The 25,929-nt window shown below is 39.3% G+C and overlaps 1 protein-coding gene across 10 annotated transcripts in view; it reads left to right on the top strand.

Moving 5' to 3' along the window:
• Positions 1–25,929, top strand: part of ARID1B (AT-rich interaction domain 1B) — a 435,055-nt gene that overhangs the window by 334,818 nt on the left and 74,308 nt on the right. For all 10 annotated transcript variants that reach the window (XM_038526412.1, XM_038526413.1, XM_038526417.1 and 7 more), the window contains one exon: positions 6,992–7,081. In XM_038526412.1, coding sequence (XP_038382340.1) covers positions 6,992–7,081 — 90 coding nt within the window. The remainder of the gene's footprint in view (positions 1–6,991; positions 7,082–25,929) is intronic.

The following is a 25,929-nucleotide window of genomic DNA, read 5'->3' on the forward strand; positions in this document are numbered from 1 at the left end:
TTTTTATTTTTATTTATTCATGAGAGACACAGAGCTAGAGAGAGAGAGGCAGAGACACAGGCAGAGGGAGAAGCAGGTCCCATGCAGGGAGCCCGATGTGAGACTCGATCCTGGGTCTCCAGGATCACACCCCGAGCTGCAGGAGGCACTAAACCGCTGCGCCACCAGGGCTGCCCAAGAAACAGATTCTTAACCACAGAGAACAAACTGATGGTTACCACAGGGGAGGTAAGGAGGTGGGAGAAAATGAGGATAGGGATTAAAGAATACTCTTATCATAATGAAAAATAAAAGGAACAGCCTTCCTCTACAAAGCAATAAACAGTTAAAAGACATACTGTTAGAGAAAATCCATTTGTAATAGCAACAATGAAGATTAAATGCTCAAAAATAAACATAACATAAAATGCCCAAAACTTTTATGTGCTTGAAAGAAACTAAAGAAGACACGAACAATGAAAGATGTGTCGTCTCCTGTTCTTAAACAGGATGAACTCAGTAGTCATTCATTTTCCTTGAATTAACCTATAATATCATTGCAATCCCAGTAAAAATATAAGCTATTTTATAAGAACAAATTGATACTAAAGTTCATATAGAAAAATAACTATGTTGGAAAAATGAAAAAGTGAGTTGAAGGGTTAGGAACTAGCCTTATTAACATTAAAACATGCTATAGAAGTAGATCTTAAGCTCTGATCACAAAAGATAAAATTTGATCTATATCTCATCACACACAAAAATAAACTGCCAGTAGATTAAAGATGAGACCATTCATGTACTTGAAAACTGAGATAAATTCCTCTTTAACCTGGATCCAGAGAAGAGTTTTTTAACTAGGACACAAAATCCAGAGGCCATAAAAATATCGATACATTTCACTTCTTGTTTTTACAAAAAAAAAAAAAAAAAAAAAAGTCCCATTGTAAAAATCGAAAGACAACTGACAAAGTAGAAGAAAATATTCACAACTTCTACCACAGAGAAAGAGCTAAAATCCCTGGTAGATAAAGAATTCTTAAAAATTTCAAGACTAAAATGCTAAAAAACCCAGGCTGAAGAATGTGGGAAAGATATGAACAAACAATTAACCAGAAGAGAGATTTTTATCTCTCTCAAAATGAAAAAGTGGTCAAACTCACTCAGAATCAGGAAGGCAAATTAAAAAATCTCAGATACTGTTTCTCACATATAAGAATGACATATTTTAAATGACCACATACTTTGTTAAGTTATAGAGAGTTAGACTTGTCCAACATTGCTGATGAGAATTTAAATTGGTTCAGAACTTCATAGAGGGAAATTTACATATTTTTTTGCCCCATCAATCCCACTTCAAGGTAGATCTCACACAAGAAAATACATATGTAAGAGATGGGAAACAACCTAAATACCCATATGTAAGCAAGTGGTTGAATAAACTATGGAATATTCACATAAAGGAGTACCATGTACCTATTCTTCAAATGAAAAATGTTACAAACTTACGGAAAGTACTTTTCAGGACATGCTGTTGAGTAGCAAAGCACAAAAGATATCTAGGATACTCTATCCTTCAACTAAGGAGTAAATAGAATACACTGCTGTCCTTTCATTTATATAAAAAATAAATAGCAAAGATAAGCCAAAACCTAAAAAGATTGTTTATTATAGAGGACAACTGGGAAAGAAGTGGAAAGGGGAAAAGAAAATAGGAGGGGCATGTCTGCATGTATCTTTCTGGATAGCTGTGACTTATGGAACCATAGAAGTGTTTCACATACCCCCAAAATATCAAAACAATTAAAGCCAATCAAGGTGTGAAGGGGAACACAAAATGGATTACAAGTCCTAACAATGGCTCTGTGTTTTTCACAATGATGTTACTGAAATTACTTTGTGTGTATAATAGAATTGAACAAATTGGTAAATGAATTTAGATCATGAGAACTGGGTTTCTTACTATTGTAGAAAGAAATCATAACTAAGGGAAGGCTAAAATATACCCTCCAATTTTGGATTGGAATTTGAGGTATTTGCATAAGCTCATGGTTACACACATAATACCGAAACATACATATGCATATACATATAAGTTAGTGTACATACATATATTTCCTACTTCTGTTCACTGAGACAATCTAGAAGCAATAACATCCCAGAAATAATGAGCGGACCTAGTGCCCAGGTCTTAGTCTGTGAGCATCATCTTCCAGTAAAAAGAAATAGCATTCCTCGGAGAAGTGGTTGATCACAGGTCTGGGTCAGAAAAAATGCAAAATAGCCTGCAGTATCTTATGATTCTAAAAACTAAGGATTTGCAGGAGCTTCTGATGGTCAAAGCTAGAACAACTTAGCAACAAAATAATGTCAATGTTGGATATTACCCATGGAATAAAATAAATATCTATGAGAGTAATAGTTTTTTGTTTTCACAAATTACCACACAGCTTAAAACAACACATATACACTATCTCACAATTCCATGGCCAGGCATCCAAGCACAGCCTAGATAGGTCCTCTGCTCAGTGCCGCATAAGGCTGCAAAGTGTCAGATGGTCTGTCTTCTCATCTGGAGGCTAAACTAGGATGAATCTGCTTCCCATCTCTTTCAGATTGTTGGGAAAATTAATTTGAGAAATTAATTTCCTAGGGTTGTAGAAGTGAGGCTCTCAACTTCTGGAGGCTGCCTGTCCTTGCCACGTGGTTCGGTTCATCCTTGCCATGTGGTTCGGTTCATATCACGGGAGCTTACTTCTTCAAGGCCATTGGAAGCACTGGTCTGCTCAGAGAAGCCTGGGTCCTCTTTGAAAGTCAGATCTACACAGCATCATCACCCTTTTGATTATCTCACAGCCAGCCCATTAGGAACTTAAATTATATTTGTAAAATGCCTCTAGCTTTGCCATGGAACATAATTTTAGGAGTGATATTTCATCACTTTTTTTATATTCTTTGGTTAAAGCAAAATCACAGATTTTGTCCTCAGTCAAGAGATGGGGATTACACAGGATGTGACTTGCTGGAAGTCGTCCTGTAGTGTGTCTTCTACAGGATAGAAAGAATGGATAGAAAGAAATAGCCTTATAAATACATAAATGGGGAAGAAGAGGTAGTTCTTCCTCACAATAGATTTCCATTAATAGATGCAGAAGGAAAGAAAGAATAAAGAGTCATTATTACAAACTACTATAATAAATGTTAGGGGTCTGTAATGGATGCTGAAGTTAGTGCATGCAAGTTTGAGAGACACGGGATTTGCATAGTCTGAAATATCTTCCCTAAGATACAACTACAAAAGGCAAAATAGTAATTTTATATTGGAGGGACTTACTAGACACCGACCTTTACCAAGTAATCAGGGTAAATAGCACGAGAAATGAAGCCGATCAATGTCATGAACAGTATTCTCCCAAAACGTCAAGGTCATAAAACATAAGGAAAGATTAAGGGTCTTTTATAGACTGGAGGAGACCAGGGAGAAATAGCTAAATGCAATGTGAGATCCTAGAATGGAAGAAAAACAATGGTGAAATTCAAGTAAGATCTTTAGTTAATAGTATGGTACCATGTTAATGCTTCTGGATAATTCTATTATGGTTATATAAGATGTGAACACTAAGGGAGATGGGCTAAGGGATATATAGGAACTCAGTGTACTGCTTTTGTAACTTTTAAGTGTAAAATTAATTAAAAGTTTGTAATAAAAAAATCTTGGTAAAGACTTCTGAGAGTTTTAAGTTGGCAACAGAAGAAATTCAGGTGACGGGGACCCCTGGGTGGCTCGGCAGTTTAGCACCTGCCTTTGGCCCGGGGCACAATCCTGGAGTCCCGGGATCAAGTCCCACGTCGGGCTCCCTGCATGGAGCCTGCTTCTCCCTTTCCCTGTGTCTCTGCCTCTCTCTCTCTCTATGACTATCATGAATAAATAAATTAAATTAAAAAAAAGAGATTCAGGTGACTTATTAATCCTTCATTTTTATTTTGTTGCACCAAGATTTTGCACAATATTGTGTACAGGGTCATTGGAGAATAAATATGTAGCTGTAAAGTGGTGGGATTTATTCTAACTCAGCATAGTTTTTTCCAGTTGTAATGTTTTTTCCATTGTGTTTGCATCATAATAGACATAGACAAGGGGGAAATGGCTTTCTTTCAAAATTCTGTTTTAATGCTAAAGCCTTCCCATAAAGTTTGTTTGTTCACTATGCATGGCAATATTCTCCTTTAAAATAATTACCAAATTTTGTTTAAAAAGCTTTACTTACAAGAAACATATGTCCTATAAAAATCTATGGTTTTGAGGGTATTTACTGAATTCATTTGGTTCAGGGAGCTCTGAGTTGTCTTCTTTATACGGACCATGGACACAAATCCTATGTTATATTTCTCAGACATATTTTCTGATTCATTGTCTACTATGACTGTGCTTCTACCTATACATACTGAGGATGAAGTTATTTCTTGGCAACTATGAAACGATTGGTGGAAAGATAGGGGGTAAAAGCACTTGGAGAACATAAAGCAGTTTGCTCTAATCTGTCTTTACCATGAAAAGGCTCTTGTTCGTTTCTTTAAAGGATAGATTTAATAATAAATTTTCTCATTGCTGTAAAGGGGTGTTGTCTTAGGATTGCACCAGACAGGCAGTAGTGCTGCTTGGATATGGCAGTATTTTATGAATTCATGAGATGGGTTTCTTACGGCCTTTTTTATTTTTACTTGATATATTGTACATGAGAGCAGTGCCTTGGGCGTGCATAGTGTAAGTAGTGGTGTCCTGTATTAACGTAGAATTACTGTTTGTTATGCTGTCACGAGGCTCTGAATTTGGTCTGTCATACAGAAACAATCATTATAATGTAAGCACTTACTGTCTTAGCACAGCTGATTCCCCACTGACATTTTAAAAAGTCAGGATTTGGCTGCAGAGTGCTTTCCATTTCTAAATGGGCTGCAGATTGGGAGCCTAAGGGCATTTCATAGGGAGCACATGACCCTGAGTAGACACAGCAACTTTTGTGTGTCCACTGCGAAGCTGATGACTAGTGCTTATCCTTGAAATTGTTTTCAGCCAGAATATTGTTTTTTTTTTTTTTACTTTACGTGTAATTATTTGGTGCTAACACTAATTTACTACAAATGTCTGGGAGTAAAATGAATGGCTGGATAGAGGCTGGACCGTTTGTCTCCGTGTTTGATACACTAGATGTGGCTATAACTTAAGAGCTACTCTTGGTGGTTTCACAGCGCCACATTTCAGAGGTTTCACATACATTCTCTTTTCTAAAAGTGAGAAGCTTAAACTCCCAAAAACAATTTCAGGATTTTTTTATCATTATATTTTAACAACTATGTGTATGTATTATCTAAATGGAAAATCATCTTCCTGCCTCTCTGGCTGTCGCAGATACAACCTTTATTAGAATTAGTAATGAGTGACAGTCCTGAGAGACTCAGGGGACCCTGCTCCTCCTGGTCAGTAGTCAGGCTGCCTGGCCTAACAGAGATACCATTGGTTAGAAACATGAGAGGGTAGAAGTTCAGGGTAAATCACCAGAATCTGCAGCATGACCTTCACCGAGTGAACTGGTGGTAATCTTCAATACATGAGTTTCCTTCTCTACTCAGTTGTGATTCTTGCAGCAGTATACAGAACTGTAGAGAAGTAGGTCCTGTGATGTCAAAGCAGTTAGCTTGACCTAGCAATATCATAGACTGTGGTAACCCAAGAGCTATGCGGGGAGACCTGTATATGCTTGCACGTATGTGTGTGCACACCATGTAGATGTGTCTATTTGTATATTTTAGTCTTTCAGTTTATTTTAACAAAGGAGGAGATTAGAAGATAAAACAGCAGGGTATTCATGCCCTGAGAGCTAGCCCCTTGAGGATTGTGCTAAATTCAACTGCCTTCTTCAATAATATCCTTAGTCAAAATGTATCTAAACCTTTGAGCCCAAAAGTGAGTGGAGAACTCAGGTACTCTGGTGATTCTTAAGTTTCAAAATCCCTTCTCCTGCCTTTACATGACTCATTGTCTCCGTTTAATTAATAAAAATAATAAGTATCTTTTCCCTTAATTCATATTCTCAGATTAAGAGCCATTAAATAACAAAGTTGTATTATTATTATGCTAATGAAGGGATTAAAGATTCCTGTCTCAGGGAGCTTACACTAAAGTTTGAAAAAACAACTTAGTACACATTAAATAAATGGAAATCAAATAGATGTTAATAGATGCTGTTGCTTTATTAGAAATAAAGATCAAAAGAGGTACAGAATAATATGTCTCTCTTTAGTGCTAATATATATATTTTATAGTATGTTTTTTTATTCTTTTTTAAAGATTTATTTATTAGAGAGAGAGAGAGAGAGAGAGAGAGAGAGGCAGAGGGAGAAGCAGACTCCATGCAGGGAGCCTGATGTGGGACTCGATCCCGGGTATCTAGGATCACTCCCTGGGCCGAAGTTGGTGCTAAATCGCTAAGCCACCAGGGCTACCCTATAGTATATTTTACATTTTTTTCATGGAGGTCATCTGTGTTTATGTTATATCTCTGATTAATTATAAAGATTCTTTTTAGAAATTGGTTGATATTTCTACATTGAATAAATATTACCAACGAAAACTTGTTGGCCATTATGCATGCCTGGCCACTTAGAAACTAGTTTAAACTCAGGAGGGGGAGTTCAGTTTACTAATCTTAGATTTTGTTAAATGCATTAAAACATATGTCAGATTTCTGCTGCTAATTTATTTGTGAGTTTGGGAACTCCTTCAGCAAGAAATGAAACTTCTCAGGGGGTCATTTGCTGAAAATGATTATCTATGTTTCTTCCTCATTTTACCAGAAAGGGGCAATATATATAGCATGCGATATCTTTTTCTATATGGGGCCATTCCTTTGGTAATCATTAAGATTTATAAATGAAACTGTGTCTTGATTTTACACAATTGCAATATTAACGTAGATGGTTCCCCATCCCCACTTCCCTTCCTGTTTTACAGGCAGTCAGATGCCTCCTCAGCCACCTGGGAGCCAGTCAGAATCCAGTTCCCATCCTGCCTTGAGCCAGTCACCAATGCCACAGGAAAGAGGTTAGTCTTCAGTTCCTATCTTCTATATCTTTGTGTTTTCAGTATGTAAGGCTTACATGAATTTGGTCACCTGTGCGTCTCCTTATAGATGATTCTTAAAGAATACTCTGTTTCTTCATCAGATGAACAAAATAAAAACATACATACAACCACAAATATGGAAAAGAAGGATACTTTCTTGCAGATTAGGTGACGTTTTACCAAACGTAGTTCAAGACCCAATGAGTATAAATGTCCACATAGCACCATGAAGCATAGTTTATACATGACTGTAGCCTGACAATTGATCTAGCTGTGTAAAAGTGACTATTAATGATGCAACTTGGATATTGGTCCTAATGAAGTAAAATGTTAGAGTGTGTGTATGTTTAACCATTTTGATTAATAATTTATCCCAGGATACTTAAACAGTAAAGATTTAAACACATGGTAAGACCTTGTATTAAATCATTGTAATATCTTAGAACCTAGAGCCAACCTGAGAGATTGTAGAGTCCACTCACCTCAGTTTACAAATAAAGAAACTGAGGACCAGAGAGGTTCCATAGGACTTTCTCATTCTCAGAGGCTAGTCAGTGCCAGAGCCAGAAGAAAGAAGACTTTCTTTTCCTGAAGCCCGTGAACATGTAGATTGTCCCACATCTGTCCGCTTTGATCTTCAGCTCATTCGGGCATGTTGACCCCACATATTATTGCCTTGGCTGAGACCTTTGGCCTTCATTTGTTTAGCTCTGTCTACTTCTCTCCTTCTGTAGTGAAGCTACTTTTATTGGTGGTGATTTAATTCAGAATAGTGTGGACCAGGGTTTACACGCCTACTGCACCACCTGGTGCTGTGCCAAGGGACCTCCTACTGCCCGTGACTGGAGGCTCACCCCTCCCGCCCAGGGAGCATGCCACTTTCAGTCTTCCTCCCCCATGCTCACCCAGAAGACAGAAGTGCTGGCTTGGTAGCTGCTATTTAAAGGTTCCCAACTCCTCATGTTTATAATTATTCCTGTATGAGTTGTACAGATGACGATTTGCTTCTCATTAGAATTATAAGATTTCAGTTATTTCATGTTTAATAACTCAGCACCTCGTTATTTAGAAAGTAATGCCAATAAAAAGATGGGTTAGCCCTAGCTACATATCATTTGTGTTGAAATGAATGTTTAGTAGGAATAAAATGAGATATTTATTTTCTAATATCTCTACATATTTAACTCTTTTTATTATACTTTAATATATAGCTAGCACATTAATTCCTTTATTGAAATACTACAAATATGTCTTAATAATGGGATAGTTAATGGTTTTCAAACTTCAGAGTGTATGAGAATTACCTGGAGAACGGTTAAAAGAGATTTCTGAGCCACATCCCCAGATTTTTGACTCAGTAGGGCTTGTGGTAGGCTGCTTAAAATCTGCATTTTGGACAAGTTCCCACCTATTGCTGATCCTGCTGATCAGAGGACTATACTTTGAGAACCACTGCCTTATAAAGATACCATAATATGCTCTTATAATTGTGTGGTCTGTACATCTTTTTCTCTAAACTTTCCACCGTAACCCCCTGTGAACCAGTCTGGTACCTTACATCCTTTTTCTGTGTTAACTCGTTGGGCTTCTGGTCATCTGGAAGACAGTTCAAAGTTCATGGAGAGCGTACTAGCACCATACAGGGAGGAATTCTCTCCAAACTCCTTGAGCTACATTGTGTTGCTGGGTCAGGGAAGTGGAAAAAATAAAGGATCAGAGTAATTGTCTTGCACTGAAAACCTGCTCAGGCCAGACCCAGAACTAAGATGAAGAAACTATTTGGCATTCCCTTAATCCTCACTATAATCCTGTAACACCATTCCCATCAGTGGAGTCCTGCTTCTTGGGCAAGCATTCAAGGACAAGAGGTTCCTTATTTGGAAACCCTGCAATTCTAATCTTTATTGCTAAGAACCTTTAAAAGAGAGAAACCTCTCCTAGATCTTCCAGCAGCATGTCCCGCAACCTCTTCCAACTGATACATGTTTAAGAAATTTGAAAATGTAGAAAGCCAAATGTGAACAACAATGACACGATGAGGAAGCATAGCTAAATTAAACTTTTAACTTAAACAGGGGTGCCTGGGTGGTGCAATCTGTTAAGCATCCAGTTCTTGGTTTTGGCTCAGGTCATGATCTCAGATTTTCTGAGATCAAGCCCCGTGTCAGGCTCCATGCTCAGCATGGAGTCTGCTTAGGTTCTCCCTCCCCACCCACTGCCCCTTTCTTACTCTTTAAAATAAATAAATCTTTTTTAAAAACTTTCAAACAAATATATTGGTAAACAAAATCTAGAGTTTTCTTCTGGTGTCACTGTATAAAAACCATGATATAGATATGTGTGGGGTTTTTTCCCCCTCTAATTATCCTCATGATAGGTAGTGTGGTTTTAGTAACTTGTAATGGATACATAACAATCTGGGTAGTTACAATGACCATTTCCTTCAGATAGCAAATACACATTTTATAATTTGCTTAATCTGAATTGATTTTTATGAACATGTTTCCCAAACTTTCTCTGAAAGGCTGCTAAAGATGTTATGTGTGTCCCTTTGTGTGCCTTTTGTTGGTTGGACAGTCCCCTAAGCAAGAAAACCTAGTATTTCCAAAGAGCTGGTAAACGATACTGTTGCACGTGCATGACTTAAATTTTCTCCAGAATTGGATAGCAAGGATTTTTTTAAATGGCTTTGTTATTTGTTAAAATCTAGAAAGAGATATTAGTTCCTAATGATACTTGATCAGGTTTTCAGTGGCAAATGACACAATCATTACAATGCTTTGATAGAATATAACATTTTTCTCGTCTGATGATGAAACAGACATCATCATTGGGTATGTACCAACAGAATTTACAGTGCAAAGTAGATTTGAGAAAACACTTGCTGGAAAATCCCCCTGTGTTGTCTCCCATGTATTGAAAAATAATTTATATCTTTACATTTGATATATTCCCTCACCCCTCTTGAGGGAAGTGAGGAAGGAAGCAGAGAGGGGAAAAAGTATATTGGTGAGTTCATATTTTCTTCTTCTTCTTCTTCTTTAAAGATTTGATTTATTTATTCTTGAGAGACAGAGAGAGACCGAGAGAGGCAGAGACACAGGCAGAGGGAGGAGCAGGCTCCATGCTGGGAGCCCAACGTGGGACATGATCCCAGGTCTCCAGGATCAGGCTCTGGGCTAAAGGCAGACACTAAACCAGGCTGCCCATATCTTCTTTAAAAAAAATTTTTTCTCAAAAAAAAATTAAAATTAAAAAAAAAAAATTCTCTCAGAAACTGTGGACCTTGATAGATAAGAACATAGCTTCTATACTGCTAAGTACCAAAATAACCAAGTTGAGCAATTCCTTTTATGCTTAACTTCGTTTTAACAAGTAAGATAGGAGAGTAAGTTTCCAGTTACACACATCTTCTTTAATGTATCTACAGGGGATAGTTTTTCTTTAATAGCAGAAACTCTAGAAAGACACTTGCCTGGAGATAATTGCACAAAGAGATGCAGCCTGCTTCTGTTTGGAGGTGTGGTTTTCTGGATATTCCCCAGAGTCCTTAGGTAAGACAGCAGTACCAATAACTCTACCTTGAAGCCTGGCTCCCTGTAAACTCAGGAAGCTGAACTCTTGCCCTATTATTATTCCTTCCCACTTGGTTCTGGGATTCCTGTTCAGGAATAATGTGTATTAATAAATTATATACTCTGTTAAGAATTTTGCAAACATGAAGCTGTCCTGGGATCTGAACCATACTGGAATTTGCAAGGCCATGTCTTCTTCCCAAAATTGGGTGCAGAGTTGGTATGCTGCCCAGATACTTGGTAGCCCAGCAGCGCCCTCTGACCTGGTAGTTCTGGGATCAAGTTTGTCTAAGGCCATCGATCACAAATCCATTTCCACACATCGTATGTAGGCAAACATAACTTTCTGCAGTTTTCTATTTTCTATCCATAAAAGGTATATATGCAAGTAAATGTGGATATGTCCATTGCCCCCAGGTACAAAAAGAAGGAAAACATTTTAGATATTTATTGGCTCTTTACTCTCCTGTAGTGTCTCTAATACTCTCATCTGCTCTCCCATACAGCACCTCAGTTAGCATCTCCTGTTTACACTTTGTGTGGTGCTAAAACTTCCTACTAGCCGAATAAAGAAAAAGTTCAAATTCTTTGCTTCATTACTGAGATAAGTTTAAAAGAAGAAAGGTCAAAACTTCAGTTCAGTATTCTATAACACCTTTGCCACTGGTTTTTATCATAAATTTTCTTTCTGTAGTCCTCATATAACAACATGAAGAATTGCTATTAAAGCCCTTCACCAAAAAATCCAGCAGTATAAATTATGCGACCTAAGGCATTAGAGGAAGCATCCAGATAATGCTAAAATACTAAAATAAATGTTATGAGAAAATTCTAGCTAACAAGTTTAGGTTACTTTTATGCTTCTTGTATAATCTTCACCTTATATATCCTAAAATTGGAGAAGAGCAGTAGCAAATAGCTTCTTAATGTGTTGCCCTGTTTTCCACAAGGGCTTGGAGGGACTATCTACTCAGTCATCTGAGTAGATAAATAAGTATAATTATTATTAACATTAAAATGATTGCATTTTTAACCCCCGTAAAATGTGAAGCTTAATGAAACTAGCAAATGCCCTTCTAGTTATTGGATTAGCAATTAGGTGAAAACGTTTCAAGAAGGCTTATTTATTTGGACAGATGTAGAGAGGTCAGAATTAATTTTTTGAAAACCTTTTAATTGAATTCCCTTTTAATTTTCACAGTGGTGTCTAGTTAAATATTCATGGTAATGCTGGTGGTTTTCTGAAGGTCTGAACTAGATCTGGATTCTCAGAATCGACGTAGGTGATTTAACCCTTTTCATCTGGGGTGCCAGCAGGGACTTCCTAGTGTAATCCCATAGTATTTGAATAATTAGAAGGCAGTAATGAGGATTTAATTAGTCCTTGAGATATGCTGAAAGCAGAACCACGACGAACTTTCCCTTTTGGACATGGATTGCAAGCAGAGTTGACGCTTTTGCAGGACTGTGATGTGCTAGGAAATGTATTCTGTCGCTGGAGGCGGTTCTTTGGCACCATTCCGTGACCATCAGATCTGCATGGAAGGTATCCTGGGTGAAATCTTCCAGAATTACTGAATAGCACCCTCCCCCTCCCATGCGCCTTCATTCTTGTCCACCTACATGACAACCTTTTTTCTCTCTTCGTTTGCTGTTTAAACAGAGTTGTAGTCCAAGTGCATGGGCTTACTATACCTGATGCAGAATTGGCTTTCACTGTTCCCAGTGATAGCAGATGAGACAAGCTAGACAAGTGGTGGGTATACTCTGTAGTAAACAGGGACAATAGATGAGGAGAAAATCACAAAATTTTGCCTTTCTATACACCTGAGGTATCTGATCCAGCTAAACACCATTCCTGCCCTGTGTGTCTAAAGAGTCACAAAATTCCTATCTTTAGAATCTGATTTTCATAGTGATATTTATCAGTAACTATGTTTATGAATATTAATAGTGCCATTATCCAGAAAAAGTGTGTAGCACAGAAGTGGGGTGGGACATTTAGATGTTCTTCTTGTGTGCCTACCTTAGAAAGGTCAATCAGAATTTATGTACTTCACCCATATGAGGTTTCACATGTACCTAATTTTGTGTAGATTGAATAGAATATACTATTCTTTATTTCTTCTTTATTAAAGAAGATAAAAATATTAAAGAAGATAAAAATATCTTCTTTATTCTCCTATTTTTTTCTTCTGTCATTAATCCCAAATATTAACTGTCTTGGTATAATTTTATTCCCACTCCATAGTGGTATATTTTACCTTCTCTAAAGTCCAAATAGAATTCCTCATCAAATTTCTAGGCACATTCTATTTGCTCAGGGCAAATCTTTCTCTTACCTTTTAATGCCAAGGGCAAGAAAAGAGATCTCTTAAAAATAAATCGAGTGTCTTACTATAAATTAGACTGAGCTCTTGAGGGCCAGAACTGAATCTTGTTTATACTCTGTATCCCTGTGTCTACAACAGAGCCTCATGTATAATAGATGTTCAACAAAGATTGAGCTGGACAGCAGAAAATAATTCAGCCTTCACATCAATTCAGAAGTTTCAGATTGTTTCAGAGCACAGAACAGCCAAAGAACAAAATATTCCTTGTTCTTAAATTAAGAAAGATTACCATATTAATTAATATTCTGACAATTTTACCATGATAGGTTATTTGCTGTGGTGTAGGGTGGGGTGTTTCCCTCTCTTAAAACATGGTGGACATTTTGAACTTGGACCAGATGAAAGATACCATTTCTGCTCCCCATCCTTCCCAGACATATTTCTCTAACTATATAGACATGACGTCAGGCTAAGTTGAGTTCTCACAGAGGCCACCCCCCACCCTACCCTAACCAGGCTCCTTATTTCTTAGGAATATTTAGATGGAAATAAGTAAAAAGTTTGAAAAAAAAATTGTTAATACAGCTAGCTGGTTTCATGGCAATATTTACATCACAATTAGGGTTGAAATAATGTTTTTTAAGATCTTAATTGCTCTTCTTAATTGTCAAGAACAGATTAACAAGTTATAGCTCAAAAATGGAGACCACCAAGATAATTGTTAAGAGTTGGAAGTAGCATTGAAGTTTTTTTTCTTCGGTTTTTGCAGACTACAGAAACTATTTTGTTCCCCTTTCTTTTGAATTCTCAGTTTTAAGTATTACAAATCTACACATTCTGAAATGTTTTCATAGGGTATGTTGGTTGTCAGAAAATATTCTTTCTCCACCTTTCTAATTACTCTTGTATATAAAGGTGTTCTTACCATTTGTGAGCATGCCAAACATAGAAAGAACGGTGCTGCCTTTCAGCAGGAGGCTATTATCAAAAAGAGAAAATTTATCACTTTCCAAATGTATTGCTGTGTAAGTCTAGCTATCAACCTGTTAAAGCATTAGTGAGCGTCTGCCCCCACCCCCAGATGCAATTAATTCAGCCTCAGCTCTTAATTGAGGACCGCTTTTTTATAATATGCAACAGATGAAAATAAAGTCAAATGGGAGGTCATATACAAGAGAGAGTATCCAGGAAGCTGTTTGTAATTTCCTCAGCCTGCAAGCTCTGCCTCTGGGCTGGATGGTGGACCCAGCCAAAGCTAGCCTAGTGAAGGAAATAACAGCATAAGACTTGTATCAAGGTTATTGTTCCATTCCTCTTAAGTCCGCTATCTAGAGATGTGTTCACCAAAAAGCTGGGGAAACAAATATCACATACAATAAAAATCGATTATATTCACTGAGGAATCATCAGTCTAAATTTTAGAATATTTTAAAAGATGCATAGTTTTGTCACTCTTGCTATATGCAATAATTTCTTTGAATTGCCGATTAAAGCTTGCTTTTAATAGTTAGCCCTCATTTGTAATTGGCTCATTATTCTTCCCTGAAAGTATTTGAGAACATCTGGATTTTAGGTAAATTCCACATTGTGTGTTACATGCACTTATTTATAATAACGTTTTTCTCCTGTGCCTTATGGATCTGTACCTCAGGGAAAAACCCCTGTCCACCTGGATTCCCAAGCCATAAAGCTACAAGGCATCCTTGACTCTCCCATCTGCCCCACACTGGGACTCTACCCACTGGACTCTACCCCCACAGTGTGTCCTATGCCTTCCTCTTCCTGCTCTCCTGGCACCACCCTACTCCAGGCCCCCAGGAACATTCAGCAGCCTCCCAGCTACTCTTCCAGTCTCGGCTCTGTTCCCTTCCAGTCCTCTTTCCATGCTGAATCTAGACTGGTCTTTCCAGGAGGCTGGTTAGATTATGTGATTCCCTGCAGCCCAGGAGCTCCTCTTTGCCTTGGAGGAAGGCTGCACTGGGCTACTTGGTTCCGAGGCTCTTCCTTATCCCATGCCAGCCTCCCTTTCTGACCTTACCTCTCATCACCTTGCTGCCTCTCATCTACAGACAACCGAACCTCCTCTAGGATCTTCACATAAACTCTTCTTTCTATCATTTTTTGCCACCCACACCTCAACTCCAACCCCACCCTGATATGGAGCCTCCTTGCCCATCTTTCCTGATCCTTCAGGCCCTCTATAGCCTGGCACCTGGTAGGTCTTCGAGTCCATATTTGCTGCATGAACAAATGAAGGATTACCCTCCAGCCAGGCACCTTCCCAGTGCACCTGGCAGTGCTCAGGACCCATTGCCGGGATTATTGGGAACAGAGCTCTGTGACTGTGAGGACCACATGGCCTTGTTCAGTCTCCTAATTGCAGTGTTCATGTAATACATGCTTTTTCTCATTTTAATCTTCAGGGAGTTTAGAACCGAAAACCTGGGTTTAGGTGCAGGCTTTATCACCAGCTAGTTTTGTGACCTTAGACAATTAAATCTCTGCTTCCTCATAAGTAAAGTGAGGATCAGTGCCCCTTGGATTTGTTTCATGGATCAAATGCAACCTTGTGTCTGAAGGTTATAAGTTGGGAAGCCCAGGGCACCTGGGTGGCTCAGTTGGTTGAGGTCATAATCTCAGGGTCCTGAGATTGGGCTCTCCTGTGGGCATGGAGCCTGCTTAAGATTCACTCTCTCCCTCTCCTTCTGTCCCTCTTTGTTTCTTCCAGCACATAGTAACACACATAAAATTGTCTTTGCTTTCTGCATCAAAGCTAACTTTTGTAGCTAACACTCAAAAGATTTGTGTAAGGAAAGGCTGGATATTTTGCCCCCATCTACCATCTGGGCAATCAGTCTGATCCTTCCCTGGACCCTCATTTGCCCAGTGATAGATGTCAGTAGCCGAGAGGGTTCTGTGGGGGTGGCTGGGGAGAACTTGGATGCTCAAGTCTGTGCCTCTGAATATAGGGCACCACAGTAGCAGGGAAGGAAGCAAGAGCAGCTCTGCCAGTTAACCTGATCGCACAGCTGGGAAAGCACCAGGGGGCCTGGGTTACAGCCTTGAACGGGTCATTAGTTTCTGTCTTCCCCAAAGCAGTTCATGTTGTGAAGAGAAGCAAGCAGGCAAATAAACACTGGAGATATTAAAATGTAACAAGAATATTTTTTAAAATCTATTTTTCTCCCCAAATGGGAATCTGACACCTATTTGCAATGAGAAATCACTCTGTCTGTCTTTATAGTCGGAAGACTCTGCTAAGGTGGTACAGTGTGTGACCATTATTTCACACATGTGGGGAAACATCTTTTATTGAACTGGCTTGAAGAAACAAGGCAGCTCTGTGAATTCTCAACAGATGCCAACGTGAAAACAAATTGTCCATGTGCCAGAGGAAAAACGTGCTTTGCTTTTTGGTGGCTCATAGAACCTTGGGTGTTTTCCTGGTGTCCTGACAGTGCCGGAGCTTTCTGCCAGCTGAAGAGGCACCTCTGATGAAGAAATCACATTTTTGTGTAATTGTGTCTCTGTTCTCTTGCTCTCCTGCATTTGCCTGGGCACTCTTGCTCTTTCTTTACCGTTTTCTCTTTCATGGGTAGGATGAACCTTGGTTTGGGCTTTATGTTTGACCCTGTGTTTCCTTTTTTTTTTTTTTTTTTTTTAAGATTTTATTTATTCATGAGAGACACAGAGAGAGAGAGAGACAAAGACACAGGCAGAGGGAGAAGTAGGCTCCATGCAGGGAGCCTGATGTGGGACTCGATCCTGGGACTCCAAGACCACGCCCTGGGCTGAAGGCAGGCACTAAACCACTGAGCCACTCAGGGATCCCCTGACTCTGTGTTTTCCAGCAGGATGTAAAGTCTCATACTTAATGCTATTGAATTTGTTGTGCTGCCTGAAGAGGGAAAGGATGCACATGTGGAGGTTTAGATCCATGTCAAAATGCCTTCCAATTTAATATCCTGAAATTTCCCATTTTTGCCCTACTATTTCCTTGACTTTGTTTCTAAATCAGTTTTGTACACCCTTCAACTTAGGTATGCATTTCCATGAGATGGCCCTTTACTCATCAGTGACTGTTCCAGAGCTAGGACAACCTGCCATTGCCTGTTTGGATCCATGAAGCTTCCCACTCTATTTTCCTCCCTATCGTCTCCCCCATATATGCCTTCTGGCCACTTTACTTTTTATATTAAATATAATTTCATTCTATTTTTGAGAGTTTTTGAAGTCCTTCTAAAGATATCCCCGTCTTGTCCAATGAAGAGTTTTTCCCATTCCTACTGCATAATAAATATCCTGCATTCATTTTGTCTCTTATATGGAAAATGCAATTTATTTATAATGGTTGCGTAAATCAGTTTAACTTTTTTTTGATATACTAAGGTTTAGATAGTAACACTGGATCTTTCCTAAAAAAATTTTTTTTCCAAGGAAGAGAATTATGTAACATTTTTTCTAAAAGAAGGAAAAATATTCACTTAATAAACCACAAATAGTACAGTGCTGAAAAAAATATTTGAAAGGTCTGAAAAACTCATTTAATCTAATAATAATATAAAGAAACATTTTATAAATGCTAATTCTCTATTAGACCAATTTTCTAAGATAGCAATGAGGGGATTTTTTTTTTTTAATTGAGAAAGGAAAAATGTGTCTCTTAGTCTCTAATATTGGTCTCTATTATAAAGACCAGGATCATTTTTCCTAGACTTAACATTACTTAACACTGCCATGTAATAAGAATAGATTGTTTGTCTTGGAATTTTCCATTGATACCAACATAAATATTTGTAGAAGAATGACTCTAAAGAAAACAATCCTTAATGTGGAGACTGAGTGATTCCAGGTAAGATTGTGACAATCCTCCCTTCCTTCCCATCTTTGGCTATTGATTGGATACATAGAATATAGCATGCAAAAAATTATCAAATTGGAATTAAATATCTAAACAAAATATGCCTTTAGAATAAATGTTAGGGTGAGTTATTAGCATGTTACTAGGTGATAGAAACAAGCCTGGCTAAGATCAGAGTTTTCTCATGTGAGCTCCAGAGCTCCATGGCAGGGCCTGAGCCAAAGAGCAAGGGGGACTCCCTTCTGGCCCAAGGTCTTAGGTGTTCTTCCTTGTAAGTAGAAAGATCATTGTCTTCTTTAACCAACCCCCTTATCCCATATCCCCTGTGCAAAACCTAATGGGTTATTCATCCATTGCATAAATGTTTATTAAGCAAGGCACTGGTCATAGGTGCTATAAACCAGAGGTCAACAAAAGTCAAGATTCCTGCCCTTTACCTTGAGAGTCAATTCAGGAATTCACTTGACAGGAATCCTGGTATTTCTCTCTGTCTCTCTGTGTCTCTCTCTCGTTTCAGTGGGCAGACTCTGGGGAATCTGCCAAATCAGGAAGGATGTACGCGGAATCAATGCTGCTCAGAGCTCATCAGTACTGTAGATGCTGGTTGAGTGGCCTGAAACTGACAAGCTTCACTTTCCTGAGCCAAATAACATGGCCAGCCAATTATTTCTGGAACTAGCGCTCTGGAAAAGGGCAGTGCTTTCTGGATAGTCAACTGGGTGAGGAAAGCTACCTATCAGCTATAACTGGCTCTGTTGGAGGAGGTATAGAGCAAGGCAGGCCCAGCATGATAACACAGTGTGTGCTACCTGGGGAAGGGCATCAGGATGTTTGCCAGGAGGCTCACTGGGTATGACATTTGTCACCTCAGTGAATTTACCACGGTCCAGGGACTTGCGGCACTTTTTGGCTTCACTGTGATACATGGTTTGTAGAGGAGCCTGGCAAAGGGAAGCTAGTATGGAAACTTGGAGTCATTCAGACAGGAAATAAATGGTGGGTTGTCTTAAAAATAATATGAATAGGGATCCCTGGGTGGCGCAGCGGTTTGGCGCCTGCCTTTGGCCCGGGGCGTGATCCTGGAGATCCGGGATCGAATCCCACATCGGGCTCCCGGTGCATGGAGCTTGCTTCTCCCTCTGCCTATGTCTCTGCCTTTCTCTCTCTCACTGTGTGCCTATCATGAATAAATAAAAATTTTAAAAAAAAAATATGAATAATAACAGCTATCACTTATTGAGCCTCTGCTCTGTGTGCCGGCACTGAGCTGCGTGTTGCTCATAACATGTTCTCATTTAATCTTAGGATGTAGGCTCACTTGTCATCCACATGTTGCAGAAAAGGAAACAGGCTTAACTGTTACCTAACCAGCCTAGAGTCCCCTAACTGTAAGTGGCAACGCCATAGTTTGATTTTGCGGTGACAGGGGAGATGGACAAAGTGGCTACATTTGGCAAGCATTGATAAAGGGAACAGAAACAAACATGCTTTCTACTTGTTAGGCTTTTAGCCATCAGCTGTTCCCTCCTTGAAAAACTGTCTTCCTTTCCCTGGAAACAGTTCTCCAAATACACTATGAATTGAGGAGCCAGCCCACCACATTTATTAAGGTCTTTTTGTAAAGTAAACGGGCTCTAAACGAAGATGTTTTCTTATTCATTAAAAACCTACATTTGGTTCCAGTTCTGTGCCCGGCCCTTCGTGTGGTTCCAAGGAGACAGATGCGGAGAGACTTTGCAAGCCGCGGCACCCCGGTTTGGGGCAGAAACGGGCACACCAGCTGGTAATGGTGGCGGTGTGCTAACTGCTCTGCGCCCACTGACGCGCATGGTGCTTTCCGAGCTATGCAAGTGCCTGCTCTTGGGAAGGCCAAGGAGTGCCAAGGAGGGGGCAGGAAGGATGGGGGTCCGTAGGTTACGTGGAGACAAACGGCTTCGTGGGCACACTGAAAGCAGCATACTCAGTAGAGAACACAATCTAGGATTTTGTTTTCAAACTCTGCCTCCCATTCATGAGGCTTTGTTATTTGAAAAAAAAAAATTTTTTTTAAAGATTTTATTTATTTATTCATGAGAGACACACAAGAGGGGCAGAGACATAGGAAGAAGCAGGCTCCCTGTGGGGAGCCTGATGCAGAACTCAATCCCAGGACCCTCGGATCACTACCTGAGCCAAAGGCAGGCTCAATGGTTGATCCACCTAGGGGCCCCTGAAAAACAAATTTTTAATATCAGAGTGCATTTCACACAATAAGGGTGGAAATTGTTTGGTGAGGCAGTATATACATGAAACTGCCTGTGAGTATATAAACATATGCTCACGTGAATACACACGTTGGATTGTGGTATAACATATATTTCTTCAGTATGGATTGTGATTAAAAATGTTTTACTACTTTGTGAGCCTCCGTATCTTCATAGTTGTTTTGCAGCTTAAATGAGCTAATAAAAAACAAAGCTATTAGCATGTAATATATGTTCTTTAAATGTCAACTATTATTGACAGTGAGTGGCACATTGTCTGGAACACGAGAGGTAGTCGATAAATAATTTATTAAGTGAATGAACATGCCAAGACTTGCCAGTCTAAAGCAACCCAGTACCTACCAGTACCTAAGAGGAGAAAAGTGTCTGATTTTCTCCAAGTGGGGACTCCGTGATGGAGCTGGAGAAATGGGTCAGGCCAAATTTGGAAAGACCTGGACTAAGTTTGGACTTCATTCTGTTCAGCAATCAAGAGTTATGAGCTAGTCTTGCAATAAACACAGTGGACCTGTCCCTAGAGAGATGAGGAAGGATAGGATTCAGAGTGGGATTCTGAGCATGCATGTGAGTAAAAGATCTCCCTCTGCTGAGACGAGGAAAATGCAGGAGGACAGGCAGGGACACAGGTGTCTCTGGGCAAGGGGGCAGGATGTTAGTGTCGCCCTTGCTGTGTGCTGTTGCTTGTGGGCACTTAGGAGCCAGACAGGGGAGGACTTGGAGAAGGAAGCAAAATGTTTAACCAAGGAAAGAGCTGACCAGCTGAAGGTGCCCCCATACTTGTCAGATTCAGCCAAAAGCAGCAACCGTAGCTTCTAAGGACATGTGTTGTGACCTCTGCTTTGCTGGTCACACGTATTTCTTAGTCAGCTGGTCGTCAGGTGGTCCTCGGTCTGAATTGGGTCCTCCTCTTCTACCCTCCTGGCACCTGAACTCCTGTTTTCTTCTGTTTGTATGCCAGGGAGTGTATTGCCTGTCCCCCCCCCGCCCCCCGCATGTGGGCCCCATGAGGGTGCTGTGTCCCTGCTACCATATACCCCATACCTCCCACGCTGCCTGGCACCTGGCTCAGTGGCTTCATAAGCTCCCTTGATCATCATTCCTTGCTGGTAGGTTTATTTGCTCCCCAACAAATCGTAAGTTCTTCCAGGACAAGGATTGTACTGTGTCCTTTTTTCCAGTGTTCTCTCCTCCTCACCACCTTCCGTGAGTGCCAGAGAAAATTGGAGCTCACTGGGAGAAGGCGAGTGTCAGACTATCATGGCTGAGTTACCAGCGTGATCACTGAGGTCATAGCTCACATGGTGAAGGAAGGGCTCATGGCCTCACTGCAAAAGCGATAGTCATGCCTTTGCCTCACATTTTCATGGTGGTTTTCAGTTTAGAAGAGCACTTCTGCATATGTTTTCCCTATTTGACTCTCAGAATGATCTTGTAAGCCAGGGCAGGAAGTGCTGTTACACACACAAGAGATCCCATCACATGGTGGGTCATAGAGGCAGCCCCTCCCCCAGTCTCCTGACTCCAAACAGATGAAATGTGTTTCCCATTACACTGCATTACCTTTTCTCTGAGAGTATAGCTTTCTCTCTCGCTCTCTCTCTCTCTCTCTTTCTAAAGGGCAATTGATTTTTTTCAAATCAGAAATACACCTCTTTTCATTTGGAACATGATAGTACAAGTGTGTGTGAGTGTATACACATGTAATGAAGAACTCAAATAGTAAATTCATTTATGCAAACCTATGGATTTATGGTATGGATGAAATCTATGTTGTGTTTTCATACAGTTTCTGTGATTTTTCAGTTAAGTACTTTGTATAATGTAAATAATTATCTCATTTAGTACTTTCCTCCCAAAGTTTGAATTTCCTCACCTTACTTAATTTGAGGCATAGAATTCCATAATACATCTAGTAATAAAATATACCTTCATAATACTTAGGAAACAAATTTTATACTTTCTAAATTTTCCTTACTAGAAAGTTTGGTTTTCTAAATTCAGATGGCTTGTAACCAGCAGAACTTCACACCTTTTTTTAAAAGCAGCTTTATTCTCTCAGCTGTCAGTTTTTCTATTCACAAACTATGTCACAAGCTGTCATTTTATAATAACTTTCTAAAAGAAGCAAAATACAATCAAATAAATATGTCACCATAAATAGGTAGAAAATTCTTGGTTGAAATTTGATTTTTTGGAAACATTTTAACATTTATTTCTTTCTAAATAAAGGTTAAAATCAAAACAAAGCAAGAAATACCCCAAATAAATATACATGGAAATTATAAGCTTGATTAGATTTTTTCCTAGGGAAAAAAGTGCTGAAGCCAGAATTGAGAACTAGAGCTGGAGGTGTCCCTGTGAATACTGTGCTTCCTCGTCCTTCCATTTGACAGGTGAAGCAACTGAAGCCGGAAGGGTGATGTTGGCTGCCGTACTGTGCACAGCAGACACAGAGCCAGGACTAACTGCCGGGCTCCCTACTCTTGCTGCCACACATCTGCCTCTCGCTTTTCTTCTGTGAATGTATAATAATAGTACCAGCTAATAATTATCAAAAGCCCACTATTCCAGGCACCTGCTATAAGTTTTTTATGTGTATTATCTCATTTAATCCCCACAGCATCTCTGTGAAGTAAATGCCATTGTCCCTGTTTTACAGATGAGGGAACAAAAAGAGACATGCAGAGTTTCTATCTTTAGAGTGAAAAGTAGAAGTACTTCTTTTTATAGCTAACTTTTGTCTTCCAGTATTTCATCCACTTGTTTAGACAATGGTAATATTCAATAATCTTTTGAAAATACAGTTCTATCCATAATGGAAGCCTTTTTTGGTTGGATTACAGCTGGCGCTCAATTGTGATTATATATCACAGATCACTTTACCTGCCTCCTTACTGGTATTTGAGCTTTTAGCCTTCCTCTCTTGCAGTCCTTTCATCATGCTGCGGGTTATAACAGAATCAGCTTTTAGGAATGCAAGTCAGATTATATTGCTTTCCTGCTAAAACAGCCTGAGGTCTGTGCTACTGTTGATCTCAGGAAAGGACCACATTTCCCCCGGATTGCATATACCAGAGCTTCAGTGAGCTGTATCACTGTTTCCTAATAGGAGCTATATATGCAACATGAAATACTTTGTAGTCAGGACAGAAAGGTGGGCAAATGTTATCATTGGTTCTAGAAAAGGAATTAAAAACAGCTACTAAACAAAGTGTTTAGTACACTGTACTCATGATAAGAGAAATACAGAATCAAACACAAATTTTAAAATACCTCTGAAAGGATACATTAAAAACCATTGCACTTGGCCAGGGGAGCTCAGTGGTAAGAGAGAGGGATACAGTAGTTCCCCCCACCCCTCCCTCTGTGGTTTTATTTCCCAGTCCCTACAGTCAGCCACACTCCAGAAACAGATGATCCTCCTCCTGACATGATCAGATGGTCAGTAGTAGTCTAACGCTCCATCACAACACCTACGTCATACTCCTCATACCCTCATCTCATCATGAAGGCATTTTATCATTTCACATCATCACAAGAAGAAGGGTGAGTAAGTATGGTACAGGATGTCAAGAGAGAGACCACAATCATAAATTTTATTACAATATTTTGTTATATAATTGTTCTATTTTATATTAGTTACTGCTGTTAATCTCTTACTGTGCCCAATTTACGAATTAAATGTTGTCATAGGTGTGTTTGCATAGGAAAAAGCCTCATATACGTAGGGTTCTGTACTATCCATAGCTTCAGGCATCCACTGGGGGTCTTGGTCTGTCCCCCCACAGGTAGAGGGAGACAACTGTATACATTCTTAAACTTCTGTATCGTATTTGAATTTGGAGACAGTTACCCAGGTCCTTGAGTAACATGGATTCCAGTGTTTAAAGAAAAAACAAATGTATAAAAACTAGCTTCTTCGTTCTAGCTAAAAAGGACATCTGAATATGTGAGGTACTTAGGAGTTAAAAGATATCCGTGGTACTTCATCACATCTCTTTCCTGTCTCAGATTTTAGCATACCAAACACTTTTGCGTGTTATTACAGCACAACCTTGTCTTCATTTTAAGATGTGGAAACCAAGGCTCAGATAAAATATGATTTGCCTAAAGGTCATGCAGCTAGTTCAATCAGTACACGCTGTCATATGTTTATGTACATATCTATCTTCCCAAGTAGAAGCTGAGCTAGTGAAGCAAATGAGACCATAGTCCAGGCCTTGTGTCCCCAGTTGACTGCCAGTAGGTGATTTGAGCTCAGAAAGGGAGTCAGACAAGTGACGTCACCTTCCCCTTTCATTGTCTTGGGGAATACATGTAAAGAGATGAGTTTCGCCAAAAGTATAAAACAGGACTTCAGGAAGCTCTTGTAAAGTGGTTCTATTGCAAAGTTTACACAGAAAAAAAAAAATAGCTTTCCAATTTTAATTTCTGTGGAAGGAGGGTGGATTGCATACCCCATAGAACCTTGTCTCTGAGTTGTGGAATTTGGTGCTGTGACACATTCCATTTGAATTTGCTTTGTTATTCCACTTCTTTTGGAATCTTTTCACAAACTTGATTTTCTGCAGAATGCCAGTAATGAGTGAGATAATTCAACTGGAACATGGCATATATATTTTTAAGGACTGACTAAATAGTCAGAAATAAATAACTTGCCTAGGTAAGAATTCCTAGAACTCATTTGAACAAACCTTAAGCCTATTAAGTGTCCCAGAGGCAGCAATAACCTGAGGATGTATTGTATTATCAGAGGTTCTAAATCCTTCAGCATGGACACTTTCATGATTGAAGTGAAATTTAATGCCCAAAAAAAAGGACCTGTGTTATTTTTTTTAACTAATGAAGAAGACAGCAGTTACTCTAAAGAACGAAAGACAAACCCACACAAGCTGTATGGAATTTAAACACATTTTTTATTAAACAGGACTCTATATGAAACTCTTGAGAATTCTATAGTAAAGCTTAGATAAATATTTCATGAAACATCTTAAGATGCAATCATTTATAGTAATTTTAGTGCTCTGATTTCTGTTTGTTTTCAGATTTGAAAAAGCAAACATTTTCTATGATGATTTATATCTGGGAGCTGCCAGTTGAGCCCAATTTCATAAGACTTATCTTTATAAATAAATGGAATAGGATAATAAGGAACAACTCTACTTACTTTTATTTTATGTCTATCTCTTTAGACAGAAGCAGTATTGAAAGATCACTTTTTTTCCTAACTGAAATATAAACCATGGCTTTTATAAATGGCCAACCTCATTTATCCCTCTTAAGTTGAAGCTGGCTTTGGATCTGTGGGCATCATCTTCCCTCTAGCTGCCTCAGTAGACTCTCTAGCCGCTACTGCCCTAGGTTCTCGGAATAAACCAGCCCCTCTGCACTCTGCAGCCTACCGGAACCCTCACCTGAGACGTCAGAACTCTCACCAGCCCAAACTCCTGGGTTCTCGGAGCTGCTGTTAAAACTGCCCTTCATCAGTATGCTAGTTTGATGGTGTTAGCTTTTTTTTAGATACAGGTCTTGATTTGGGGTACTCTGTCTACATGAGTCTTCCACATCTCATCCTACATACTTAGCTTATATTTGCCCAAACTACTAATGTGGATACACCCTGACATGATGGTCCTGCATCATTTAAAGATGTATTTTCTTTATCCATTTGGACAGCTACCTGCTAAGCACCTACTTTACTGTGCATCATGGTCTGTTGAGTGCATGAGGAGTTTAACATTCACTCAATAAATAGTTACCTACCATGTGCCAGACACTCGGCTGCCACTTTGGG

This window comes from Canis lupus, chromosome 1 (genome assembly GCF_011100685.1).
Source record: "Canis lupus familiaris isolate Mischka breed German Shepherd chromosome 1, alternate assembly UU_Cfam_GSD_1.0, whole genome shotgun sequence".
Classification (NCBI taxonomy): domain Eukaryota; kingdom Metazoa; phylum Chordata; class Mammalia; order Carnivora; family Canidae; genus Canis; species Canis lupus.